Below are 13,755 nucleotides of genomic sequence, written 5' to 3' on the forward strand. Positions count from 1 at the left end.
GGGATTTTAGTCGGGGAGAGAGATTGGGCTCAACTGTGAATACAGCATGGGCAAGTGGGAATTTATAGCAAAGGAGCGGGGAGGAGAGGGTTGGTGGTCAATGGATGGAAAATTACTAAGAGAAAACATCAGAGGTAAGGAAGGTTCTGGCTAAATTGACCTAAAAGGAGTCCTTTCCTTTTTTTAAGTTTGTTTGAGAGAGAACATGCACGTGGGAGGGAGGGAGGGAGAGAGAGAGAGAGCACGTGACCATGAGCAGGGAGAGGGGCAGAGGGAGAGGGAGAAGCAGACTCCCCGCTGAGCAGGGAGCCCGACACAGGGCTCAATCCCAGGACCCTGAGATCATGGCCTGAGCCGAAGCCAGCCCCTTGACCTAACAGGAATCTTGCCGAAGAAAGGCCAGGGTGATCAGACCTCACCTGATGGACTGTAGAGGGTGAGGAACCAGATCAGATATCAAGGGTAGGGAATTCTGGTTAAACTGATTTAGTGAGATTCTTGCTAAAACTAGATTTTACAAGGAAGTGCACAAAAGAGAAGGCCTAGGAGGTTTGGGAGCCTGACTAAAGGTTGGTCAAGCAAAGAATTTTTGTCAGTAGACAAGATTTAATTTAGTTCCTTAAGTTCTAGTATGCTTGTTCAAAAAACTACTATCATTCATTTATAGTCATTACCCAACATTACTCTTCAAAAAATGACTAATGGAAGAAAAACAATGCAACAGAGTTGTAACTCGGCTTAAACTTGAAAAGGCTTGATATCCAAATTTAGGTTCAGGTTGTTTTGTCACCATTCAAGAAGGCATAAAGGTGTTTTTTTTTTTTTAAGATTTTATTTTATTTATTTGACAGAGAGATAGAGAGCACAAGTAAGCAGAGAGGCAGGCAGAGAGGGAGAAGCAGGCTCTCCGCTGAGCAGGGAGCCCGACGCAGGGCTCGATCCCAGGACCCCAGGATCATGACCTGAGCCGAAGGCAGCCACTTAACCGACTGAGCCACCCAGGCGCCCCGGCATAAAGGTTTTTGACATTAGCAAGGACACTGTGCACAGCAATAAAAACTCTAGCCTAAATAATGGTGGTTTGTCCTTTTAAGGGAATATGTGTAACTTACATAATATCACATTCCAGATTCAAGTTGCTAAGCAGAGAAACTTGCTCTTTTCAACTTGATTAATGCTGCCTATGCTGTCACAAGGGCAATTCTAGGCACCCCAGGCGCTAAACCGGTATTGATCTCTTAAAACAAATACAGACCCAAAAACTCACTCCCCAAAAGTTGCAAAGTATGACACCCTACTTATTAAAATCAAATACAGATAGTACCCGTGATAGACACTACTTGAGCCACACTCACATCTTATGTAGATACACCAATGAAAAAGAATAGGAATATTTGAAGTGCAAATGTTTTATTTACAAACTTATTTAAATACTTATTCTCAATTGAACACTTACTGTAATACGGAATACAACTGCTGTTCCCTCTCAAATGGTGCCTTGGTTGTTTTGCTGTTTACATACATAGGAAAACATCTTTATAACAAGTTTTATAACTAAAGAGGAGACAGATCAGTAACACTGCCTTACCCATTAAAAGTGCCAGCAAATGGATAAAAATATTACTGAAATTCATATTTCATATTAGACCATATTTTTTCCACTTGTATATTGTTAGGATTCGAAGAAAAAATGATATGTACTTCACTTTAATTGATATAATTTAAAGTAATAAACATATTTTATACTCATACTTGTATAATTCTATAATGTTATAAAAATAAAAATCAGAGATAGTGTTTTCACTGATACCTTGATTAATTTATGCTCACTTTCTAAGCTCTATTACTTATAAATCAATGTTTTCTGTGAACTTTTTCCGTAAAAACTTTATTATCACTTCCAGAACATGATTGGCATTGATTCTTTTTTATGGGAATCTACTCTTCCAAATCCATTTGAATTGGTGGATTTCTCACCATGAATTGTTTTAATAAGATTTATCTAGTATTTAAGGCTTTGTCATATTCAACATGAATATTATGTATGAATTTTCTGATGTACGATAAGATTTGACTTCTGGGAAAATGCTTTCCCACACCTATTACATTCATAGGGCTTCTCTCCTGTATGAGTTATCTGATGTCTAAGCAGATGTGACTTCTTGATGAAGGCTTTGCCACATTCGATGCACCCATATGGTTTCTCTCCTGTATGAATTCTTTGATGCGTAACAAGCACAGACGTGTTACCAAAAGCTTTGCCACATACAATACATCGGTAGGGTTTCTCTCCTGTATGAAATCTAGAATGTTTATAAAGGGATGAGCTATACCTGAAGGTCTTCCCACATTCCTTACATTCAAACGAGTTCTCAAGTGTATGCGACTTCACATGTTGGGTAAAGGAGGAGTTCCAAGTGAATGACTTCCCGCACTGATGGCATTCATAAGGTTTCTCTCCCGTGTGGAGTCTCTGGTGGACCACCAGTTGTGCTTTATGCATAAACGCTTTCCCACAATCATTGCACACAAAGGGTCTCTCTCCATTATGGATTTTCTGATGAGTTGCAAGGTGAGCCTTCCTGCTGTAGGCTTTCCCACAGTCATTGCATTCAAAGGGTTTTTTTCTTGTATGATTTTTTTCATGTCTAATGAAATGAAATTTCTTTTTGAAGGCTTTCCCACATTCAGTGCATTCATATGAGTTTTCTTCAGTATAACATCTATTATAATTAAGTAAATCTAAAGTAGGTTGCAAACTCTTCCCATATGATTTACATTTATATGATTTTTTTCTTGTAGGATTAAGACTTGTGCTCATGTTATAACCATGGAGTCTCTCCACAGTCAGAATTTTATTGAATGTGAACAAAACTGAATTTAAAAAATTGTCTTTGCTTTCCTGGTGCTTCTCTGATTCATCAACAAGTAGGCAATCAGCTTCTAAAAAGGAGTATATAAAACATGGCTCTGTTAATTTTTTCCATACCAGTTATGGAAAGAAACATTATTTCAAATCTAGTATCTAACTCTGAAACAAATCCTGTACTTGCTTCCCTCCTGAGCTTTAAGAATACAACTGCTGAAGAGGAAATGGGAGCAGATGAATGACAATAATGAGAATAGATGGCTTAACTTGTGACCTATGGAAAGATTGTGAAATAGGCACAAGTTACAGTGAATAGTGTACAAACATCGAGGCCTGGTTGTCTCACATGAAGAGAGCCCACTGAAGAGATCTGACCAATGGATGAGGTGACCCAAAGAACAAGATACTAGGAGCTAAGGGAAGATATCAGAGGAAAAACTAGATCTGGAGGTGGCAGATCTAGAATCCTCACTACTCCAGTCCTAGATTACCCTAATGGGAGGGCTCCCCACTTCCCTCATTCACATCTCTTTTTCCTCTTAGTCACCTGGTACAATGGCAGTTACCTTCAGGAACATTCTTATATTTCCAGTCCTCTAACTCCATCCATATCACAAGTGAGACATGTCTACAGACAGGGCTCTAACTCTGCAACAGCTGGGATTCATTCTCCCATGTACTTGTAAGTCCAGGCACAGATTCTGCCTGCTTGCTATTGCTTTTATTCTGGCTGCATTTCTTTTTTTGGGGGGGGGGTTCTATACATGACCGTTTGTCATATTTGTATTTGACAAGCACTGTTTTTACATTTTATTTCAATTTACCTAACAAACTAGTCCCCAGAAAGCTGCTGAAGTCACTTTTCTTTAACCTGAAGTCACATTTTTTTCATTCCTAACCTCAAAACCCTAAAAATCTCCAATCCATTTCTCCATTAAAAAGGGGGGACACCTGGCTGGCTCAGTGAGAGAAGCATGAGGCTCTTGATCTCAAGGTCATGAGTTCAAGCCCCACACGGGGTGCAGAGATTGCTTAAATAAATAAACTTTAAAAAAAAATAGGGAGAAGGGGTTATATTCCCCATTCCTGAGTTTTCCCTCCTTGTGGAATGTTAGTACCACACCCCAACTTCTTGCTCCATGCCTCATTCTTCTCTGTGGAGCTGCCCCGAGTAGTGGGCTATAGCCATTAGTGCGCATTTCTTTATGGGGATTGGGGTTCCTGTCTTCTTTCTTCTCTACTTCAACTAATGGGAAGCAGCATCCTGTGTTACCTCAACTAGTAGGAACCAACTGAAAAATCCAAGGCACTCAGCCTGGTGAACAAAACTATACATTATAATGAATTCACTTATGGTATCTAAGTACACATTCTTCTCGTCCTGAACAAATACCTTCTGTTCCAAGAATTCTAGACTCTAAATAACTATAATATTTTACTCATGTCTCTTCCCCACCTTCACATGCCCTACCTCACCCCCTCTCATCCTATCTGGTCCTTAGATATTCTTTAGGGAGGAGCCATTGTTCCATGATCTCAAAAAAAGACTCCTCTAATCTTTGTATACTTTAAACGTTAAGCTCCTTTTCCTCTGAATTCCCAATATAGTCACCACTGCTCCCCAAAACCATTCATTCTGGCAATTAACTAGAACAAAAACGGCAATGTTATTGTGCATTGAACAAATATTCCACAATCCTAAAACTTTAAAATGTTTTATATGGCTGTTTTGCCTTTCAACTACAATTTACACACATGGAAAATGGTAATGGGCTGTTTTTTGTTTTGGGGTTGTGGTTGTTGTTTTTTTTTTTTTTTTTTTTTTTGGCTTTCTGTGAATCCTTCTCAGGAATCATAAAAAAGCCTCATTGAAAGAATAAGAAACATTCCACAATGCCTGACTTTACAACAGTGAATTAATAAAATGTTCGTTAAATATCTGTTGTGTGCTCAGAAATAGTGCAAAAACAAAAAATGGTACAGGGCTTTCTCTTCAGGGCATTATCACAAGAAAACATGCCTTATAAGCCACATTATTAAAAAAAAATCTAAGAGAATATATGTCAAGTTTTCATGATAGAGTCATAGGAGGGCTAGGATGGAGGTTCCAAGAAGGTAGAGATTAATCTAGGCTGGAGTTACCATGAAAGAGGAAAAGACTGAAGTTAGACTTACTAGCATGCTGGGCTTTGTTAGGTAGAGCACATCAGCATCAAAAGAGCTGACGCACAGAAGAAAATCATGTACAAAGTTCACTAAAGAGCCCAACTGCCATGGCATAAGGAAAAGATGGACCATTCCGGGCAAACAAAATGGGATCACATTAAAGAGGGCCTTAAAATCCTTTTAAATATCACAAGTTATGAAGAAATAATTTGTGTTTGTCAAGACAGTGACAAGGAACATGTAATGATTTGGATACATCTTGCAGGAACGTCTAAGATAAACCAGAAAATAGGATGAAATTGGCAATATAGACTCATGAACAGCCTAGACACCCTATTAGGAGTTAAAATTCACTTGGTTTAGGTCATTAGAAGTTGGGGACCCAGGGGATCTAAAATACACTTAATTTGTGTCTTAATCATTTGAAACATACATCTTTTATAGGCTCTGTGGAAAAAGAAAATTTTATTTTAAATCAGTCTTGGATAAACTAATAGTTAAATCATAGGTAATAAGTCATAAAAGTATGTAAGGACACACTCTTGAGGGAAAAAAGCTAAGTTGCTTACCACAGTGATTTGGAGACTGCAAAGCAGCAGGCCAGCCATTATCCTTTATTATAATGTAAACAGAAAGGTGAAGGTTGAAGAATATTAAATAGTGCTTACTATGAAAAAACTGAGATGAAGGCCAGGTGGGAAAAAGTATGGGAATGAGAAATTGGAGACATACAGATGCCACAGATAGCACAAAGAAAATCCCATTAGTTCTTCAGAGGGATGAAGTTTCTGAGGGAGTTGTGGTGAGAGGAGTTCTGAAGGTGGACACAAAGGCAGGAAGCAACGGTGGGGAAACAGTAAGTGAGGGTGAGGGCAGATTTGTGAGGAACCAACTCACATGATGTTGGGGAATTTCCAAATAATATCAGTATTACCAAGTGAAGCAGAGAGATGCACTATAAGGTAGATCCCCCAAGTCAGCAGTGAGACTAAAGATGAGCAAGATGGGGTACACAGGTGGGGTATATGTTACAAGAAAAGGAAGAGGTTTTTTTTTTGAAAAGGGGAAATAATTAGAAAGCATAATGTTACTAGAAGTTTTGGAATAAAAACAACCAACATATACTGAACACGTACTATATGCCAACTATTTGAAGGGTTTTACATGCATTAACTCATGTGATCTTTAAAAGAAACCTGAAGTAAGGATTGATATTATCCCTCCTTTATAAAAAAAGTTGTGCTACAAAATAATTAGGTTAGACAGTGACTGGTAGAGTAAGACTTCAAATCCACACAATCTGACTACCTTATGAGAACCAGATGTATGGAAAAGATCTGTGCTCATGTTGAGGAAAAAAAGAAGAATGAAGATTTTAGGAATTAAGAGAACAAAGCAAGGACCTCCATGGAACAGGCAGTGCAGGGAGCCAGGGCAGAGAGGAGAGGGACCTCCCTCCATACAAAAGCTGAGCAAAGAGAAAGAGTGGCTATGTGAGCAGAGTGAGTGAAGGTGTCATCTGGGGATCTGACGATGTTATGTCAAGTGGACCCAGTCACTTCCAAAGCTGTGTGGCTTTTAAGAAGGGCTTCCTGAAAGAGCTGCTTCAGAGGGACCTGTCCCTCAATGACCAACTGGAATCTCAATTCCAAAGACTCCCATCTACCTGGTTTTCTTTCACTCACCTGGATGGCGCCAACGTGGGTTCGCCCCTTCCCCCATCCATGGCTCTTGTCCTTGCTCTGCCTTGAAGATCGCTTTTGTTTTGGTAACTGGGCCCCCTGTTCATGGGAAACAACACAGAACTGGAGACCAAGTGCTAGAGACAAACGACTACCTCGCAATTCAGGTCTGTCTCCTTGAGTCTCAGGGCCTGGAAAGGATGACAAACAGGCTTTGGAACAGAAAAGACCCTTCTCCTCCACTGGGGAGGCAGAAGCATAAACCCTCTATCTGTTTATGCATCACCTCAAAGGGGATTAAGAATCTCTGACCACTAACATTCAGGGCCAAACTCAGGAATGCTTCAGAATGTCCACAGCTTCCACAAATCCTAAAGGCAGGGCGCTAGGAGTATATTCTTAGCTCCCCTGAAGAGTTACCACCCACTGTCCTTACCCACTGAGATGAGGTTTCTAAAGTTCTCCAACATCACATCCCAGTACAAGGTTCTCTGCTCACAGTCAAGCAGCTGCCACTCCTCTGGGGTGAAGTCCACAGCCACATCCGGGAATGTCACTGATCCCTGTAACAGCACATTCATCTTCAAACTAAAGTGTGCATCATCTGGGGACTTGCAAGAGAATCATGGCAATCTCTTATGATCATATCATATTCATTGTTGAGTTTTCAGAAAGTTATATATGATAACTACTGTATGCTTGACTCAGAAATATATTTGTGATAGAAACAAAAATCACATTAAAAATATTCACTAGTGAAAAAAAATATTCACTAGTGTCAGGACAGTTGAATCGGGTAAAGCATAGTCTTTTTAACAAATGGTGTTGGGATAGCTAAATATCCACATGCAAAAGAATGAAGCTGGACCCCCTTCACACACACAAACACCTCACATCATATGCGAAAATGAACTAAAAATGGATCAGAGACCTAAATGCAAGAGCTAAAACTATAAAATTCTTAGAATACATACATAGGAGTAAATCTTTCTGACCTTGGATTGGGCAATGGTTTCTTAGATACAACAGGAAGTGTAAGTGGCCAAAGAAAAAAACAGATAAAATGGAAATCATCAAAATTTAAACTTTGTGCTTCAAAGGACAACATCAAGAAAGTGAAAAGACAACCCACAGAATAGGATAAAATATGTGCAAATCATATACCTTGGTAAGAGACTTGTATCTAGAATATGCAACACAACAGTAAAAAGATAACCCAACTTAAAAATGGGCAAAGGATTTGAACAGATTTTCTCCAAAGACACACATGGTCCAAAAGCACATGAAAAGATGCTCAACATCATTAGTAAATACAAATCAAAACCAAATGAGATACCACTTCACACTCACTAGGATGGTTAAAATCAAAGACAGACAATGACAAGCAGTGACAAGGATGTGGTAAAACTGGAACTCTCATATATTGCTAGAGGGGTTGTAAAATGGTGCAACAACTATGGAAAACAGTTTTACAGTTCCTTGAAATGTAAAACATTGAGTTACCATATGACCCAGCAATTCCTCCTAAGTATATACCCAAGAAAACTGAAAATATATGCCCATATAAAAACCTATACACAAATGTTCACCGAGAAGTATTCATCCAAAAGTAAAAACAATATGAGTATCCATCAGCTGATGAATAGATGGATAAACAAAATGAGGTATATCCATATAATGCAATATTATTTGGCATACATGTAACATTGATGACCCTTGAAAATACTGTGCTAGGTGAAAGAAGCTAGTCAAAAAAAAAAAATCACATATTGTATTGTCCTAGTTACATTAAATGTTCAGAAAAGGCAAATCCATAGAAACAGAAAACAAATTAGGGCTGGGAGATGGGAGGAACAGGGAATGACTGCTAATATAGGGTTTCTTTTGAGGTAATGAAAATATTCTAAAGTTAGATAATGGAGCGCATAATTTTAGTGAATAGACTAAAAACCACTGAGTTGTATATATTTTAAATGGGTCAATCTGTAATATTTGAATTATGTCTCAATAAAATTATTTAAAATATTGTTTATATGTCCTTCATTCATTCACTCAAAAAATGTTTAATAAGGACCTACCATACACTGTACTAGTGATACAAAAAAGAATAAAGGTATTACTGGTCTCAGAGATCTTACAATCTATTAGACACAATAAAGTAAATATATAAATTAGAAGGGCTATAAGGTTAACATGTCAGACTCACATGACCATAATAAAATAGAAAATAAGGACTCTTTTTTACATGATAAAATATACCCTCTCAACCATAAGGCCAAAATCATGTTTAACTAACTTACGTTGAAATTAAAAAGGCATGTAGCTACATGTCTTTCACAAAGAGATAGTTAAGACCATAAAGAACAGGGGTCAGCAAACTACAACCTATACACTGGCCTGCTGTTTTTGTAAATAAAATGTTACTGGAATATTTACACCCATTCATTTACTTCAGCTGCGAAGTCAGAGTTGAGTAGTTGCCACAGAGGCCGTGTGGACTTCAAACCTAAAATATTTACTATATGGCCCTTTAAAAAGTTAGGAGACTAGCTAGGGTTTGTCCCATGAATGCATAGATAGTTCAGTATTAAGAAATGTATTAGAAATTATCTAAATTGCTGTATTAAAGAAGACAAAATATATTATTTTATCAACAGGTATTTTAAAAAACATATAAGAAAAAAAGTTTCCAATTTATGAAAACAATCTTAAGCTAAAAATCTTTAACTTGATTAAAACAACAAAAAACAAAAAAAACCCAAATATCTACCAAAATTCAAAAGGAAACAATGAAACACTGGAACCATTCCCATTAAAATTATAACAAAAAAGATACTGGCTAGTAATTACATTGAAAATTATAGTTCCCAGAAGTCCTGTCCATTGCAATAAGACAAGAAAAAAATTGAAGACATACATATGGAGCAGTAAGGAACAAAACTCCATTTGAAGAGTATATGACTGTCTACCTAGAAAATCTAAGAACCAACTAAAAAATTCTTGGACTTAATAAGAGTCCTGTAAGTTGACATAAAGTCAAATAGATAAAAGCATATTTTCCTATACACCAAAATAGCCGATTAGAAAATATAATGAAAAGAGATCCATCCATTCTCAACAGCAATCTAAACCATAAGTAAGAATAAACATTACAAGAAATGTACAAGAATTATAATAAACCTATAAAAATGTAAATAAGGACCTATAAAAAAATGAAGGAGAATACATTATTGAAAAGTTATGAATTCTCTACAAATCAATCTAAAAGTATACCGCAATCACAATTAGAACACCTAATATATTCCTTTATAGAGCCTGACACACTGATTTTAAAATTCACATGGAAGAGAAAATGCTCAAGAATACCAGAAGACTCTGGGAAAAGGTACAAGATTTACTTATGGTTCCAGAAGAATATTAGAAAGGCTATGTAACTGAACTTACAAATTGAGTTCATATAGTGCTGCTTATTGGCACTATGTTCTCTGCTTACTCTGGGAAACACTCTAAGAAAGTCACGGGAAATGTGACATTATATTTATCACAGGGTTGTTGCTATGAATGTTATTTCTAACATTATCTCTATGAAAACCCACTATAAGATTTTTTTTTCCAGAGAATTGAATCAGGAATATCTTTACTTATCTGAGGAATTATTTAGCTTCATCATTACAGATAATACCAATACTTTAACTGGTTGGCTATCCATTTTGATTGTATAAAGACTGGGTATACACATGCAGCTCTAATTTATTCCAACTATGTGCAGACCCTGTGACCTGGATATCAACTTATCAATTTTCTAAATTTTCTTTTGGACTTGATCGATCCAATCCACATTTTCCCTGTTTATACATTTCCTTTTTATATGGATTTTTGAGAGATTTAAGTGACTGAATAAATGGATACCTTACCTGCAAGTTGATCATTTTCTGCAGCTCTTACACAGAGATCTATGAATATAAAAATGGGAAAAAAGAATAGAAAGGCATGAAAAACTAGGAAGCAATGTAGAAAAGAAAAGAAGCACTATCAGAAAAGAATGACCCACATTGCAGCTTCAGTAAATGTCACCTAGTGGGAGAATGATGATTCTAGGAGATGTCAGAAAAGTCCATATTTTATAAGCACCAAACTCTACTGGTGGTTTTGGTATGAATATATGAAGGTTAGATAAATATGTTGTACACTTCTGTCCTGCTGATCTAATAGCAAGTTGTTAATCTTTGAACCAGTGACATTTTTTCCTCCCAAAATTTATCCTAAGAAAATAAAAATAAATGAATCAAAAGACTAACTAAAAGCCTGGTCTCTGAGATTCGATATCTCTCGAAGTCTCTGCTCTGAAGCTGGGATAAGAGAGCTCATATTAGGTTGGGTTTTCTTGAAAAGGCTGGACCCAGGAATTTTTTTTTTTTCAAGCTGGAGCACTTTCAGTTTAAACTCTAAATCAATCTCTCTCTCTCTCTCTCTCCCTCTTTCTCTGGAAAGTCACCATCTCCCATGAGCCTAGTATCGGTTTTTAAAAATTCCAACCAGCAAAGCTGGGGCCATAGAAAGGCTAAAATATGCAAAAGGGACTCACAGCTTTATTTACATAGTGTTCCCTGGAAAATCTGCAGATTCAACAGAGACCCTTTTAAAAAAAAAAAGAAGACTACAAATCGAAATTTACTTAGAATTCATTGCTCAAATATTTCAAAAGAAGAATAAATCCAACTCTTTGTTTTTTTCGCAGGATGCTATCTTGCAAAAAAAGAAAAAAATTTGGAGCACAGCATAAGGAATGATACTGTAATAGTCATTTAAGGGGTACAGATGGTAACTACACTTGTGGTGAACACAGTATAATGTATAAATTTGTCAAATCACTAAGTTGTACATCTGAAACTAATGTAACATTGTGTGTCAACTATACTCAAAAGAAGAAGAGGAGGAGGAAGAGGAGAAAGAGAAGGAAGATAATTTGGAGAAAACTCATCTGGGTTTGAATCTCAGCTCTTCCACTTTCTAAACTGTCAGTCTAAAGCAAATAACCTCTCTCAGCTTCAGTTCATATGCAAAATGGAGAGAACACTTACTTCAGATTATTGTGAAAATACACTAAGAAGAGAACATAGCAGTTTCTCTAGAAATGCTTTCTTCCTAGATCCCTTTGAATGGTTTAATATTACCTTTTGCAGGCTCTGGTAGGGCCAATGATGTTCCTGTAACCAGGAAAGGTGCAGCTTGATGCACATACTCCTACACAGTTATCTCTACCTATAAGAGTAGGAATATGCAAACTGCGCCTGCCCCTGCCCCTGCCCCTGCCCCTGCCCCTGCCCCACCCGGAATCTGGGAATCCACTGAGTGGTAGTCAGACCCTGCTCTTGCTCTCTCTGAACTACTCCGGAATTGGACAGGTCTCACACACCCAAACACGAAATCACCGCACGTGGGGGTTGTGAAGTTTTATCTTCGGTTAGGTAAGCCAATAAACTGGTCTCTGTCTTTCTCCTCTCCCGTCCCTTACGTCCCCAGGCTCCGCAGAGTCATACCTGACTTTCACCGCCACGCTCCAGCTTTGCCTCTAAAACATCAGGTTACAGAGCTCTCCTAGAGACTCGGGGCGAGACCCGCGCTCCCGATTCACTTGGCACACGTCGGAAGATTACGGAATACCGGCTGTCGCCCCATTGCGCGTGTGCGGAAGTAACTGACGCCCAGGTTCCCAGGTCCCTCCGCGGTGCAGGCTATTCATAGGGGACTACATTTCCCATAAGGCATGTGGAGCTCGTTTCCGGAAGGCGTCAGAAGCATCGGCCTCTTTGGGGGAAGATTCCTGGGTTGGTATCTCTGGGCCTTCTCTGAGAGACGCGCTGATTTATAAAAAGGAGGTGTATATATCATTTTCGTTAAAAAATATAAAAGACATAAGAATTTTTAAGAACTGGAAAATCTAAATCAGCCGTGTAAAATAATAATCTACCCCTTAGTTCAGTTTCTTCTAGCAATGTGCCAGCTTAGGTCCCAACAAAGGAGATGAAGAGGACCGAAGAAAGAAGACTAAGAGATAATGTGTGAGACAGACTTAAAAGTAGGAGAGTTTGGATCTGCAAAATCGAAGGAAGAAAATGTTTCAAGACGTGGAGAGTGATCCACTGTGTTAAATGCTGGTGATAAACAGGATGATAACTAAGAATTGACCATTGGATTTAGCATTGTAGAAGCTGTTGAAACATGCTGTTTTGGTGTAGTTAGAAGTCTGATTAAATCTGGTAAGAATTTGATAAGAGTGGGATGAAAGAATGGGAAGAGAGGAAGTGTAGAAAGCAAGTATAGACAGTACTTTTAAGAAGTTTGGTTTTTTGGGGCGCCTGGGTGGCTCAGTCATTAAGCGTCTGCCTTTGGCTCAGGTCCTGATCCCAGGGTCCTGGGATCCAGCCCCACCTCGGGCTCCCTGCTCTGCGGGAAGCCTGCTTCTCCCTCTCTCACCCCCCACCCCGCTTGTATTCCCTCTCTCGCTGTCTTTCTCTCTCTCTCTCTGTCAAATAAATAAAAATCTTAAAAAAAAAAAAGTTTGGTTTTTTTTTTAAAGGTGAGTAGAAAAAGAAAGCTGTCATTGCATATGGATTTGGGGTCCAGAATTTTTTTTTTAAGCTGGAAGAAATTATAGTATGTATGCCAATTAAAATGATACAGTAGGGCGCCTGGGTGGCTCAGTTGATTAAGCAACTGCCTTCGGCTCAGGTCATGATCCTGGAGTCCCGGGATCGAGTCCCACATCGGGCTCCCTGCTCAGCAGGGAGTCTGCTTCTCCCTCTGACCCTCTTCCCTCTCGTGCTCTCTATCTCTCATTCTCTCTCTCTCAAATAAATACATAAAATCTTAAAAAAATATATCTTTAAAAAAATGATACAGTAAAGGGGGAAATTGAAAATATAGGAGACATGGGACAGTTGCAGGAAGAAAGTTCTTGAGAGAAAGGATGGAATCCAGTAAACATCAGAAGGATCAGTTGTGAGTATGGAACATTCATCTATTGAAATAAAAAGG

General features: G+C 38.3%; 1 protein-coding gene across 1 annotated transcript; it reads right to left on the reverse strand.

Moving 5' to 3' along the window:
- Positions 1 to 1,393: 1,393 nt before the first annotated feature.
- ZNF684 (zinc finger protein 684) lies at positions 1,394 to 12,389 on the reverse strand. The gene is made up of 5 exons (XM_088022480.1): positions 12,258 to 12,389; positions 10,632 to 10,670; positions 7,154 to 7,280; positions 6,721 to 6,816; positions 1,394 to 2,943 (listed from the first exon to the last, which is right to left on the reverse strand). Exons 2-5 carry the CDS (start codon positions 10,644 to 10,646, stop codon positions 2,039 to 2,041), a joined length of 1,143 nt encoding a protein of 380 aa, XP_087878606.1. The 5' UTR covers positions 10,647 to 10,670; positions 12,258 to 12,389; the 3' UTR covers positions 1,394 to 2,038.
- Positions 12,390 to 13,755: the final 1,366 nt, after the last annotated feature.

This window comes from Eumetopias jubatus, unplaced genomic scaffold, assembly GCF_037043125.1.
Source record: "Eumetopias jubatus isolate StellerSeaLion01/CBP00866 unplaced genomic scaffold, mEumJub1_p1.0 scaffold_4, whole genome shotgun sequence".
Classification (NCBI taxonomy): domain Eukaryota; kingdom Metazoa; phylum Chordata; class Mammalia; order Carnivora; family Otariidae; genus Eumetopias; species Eumetopias jubatus.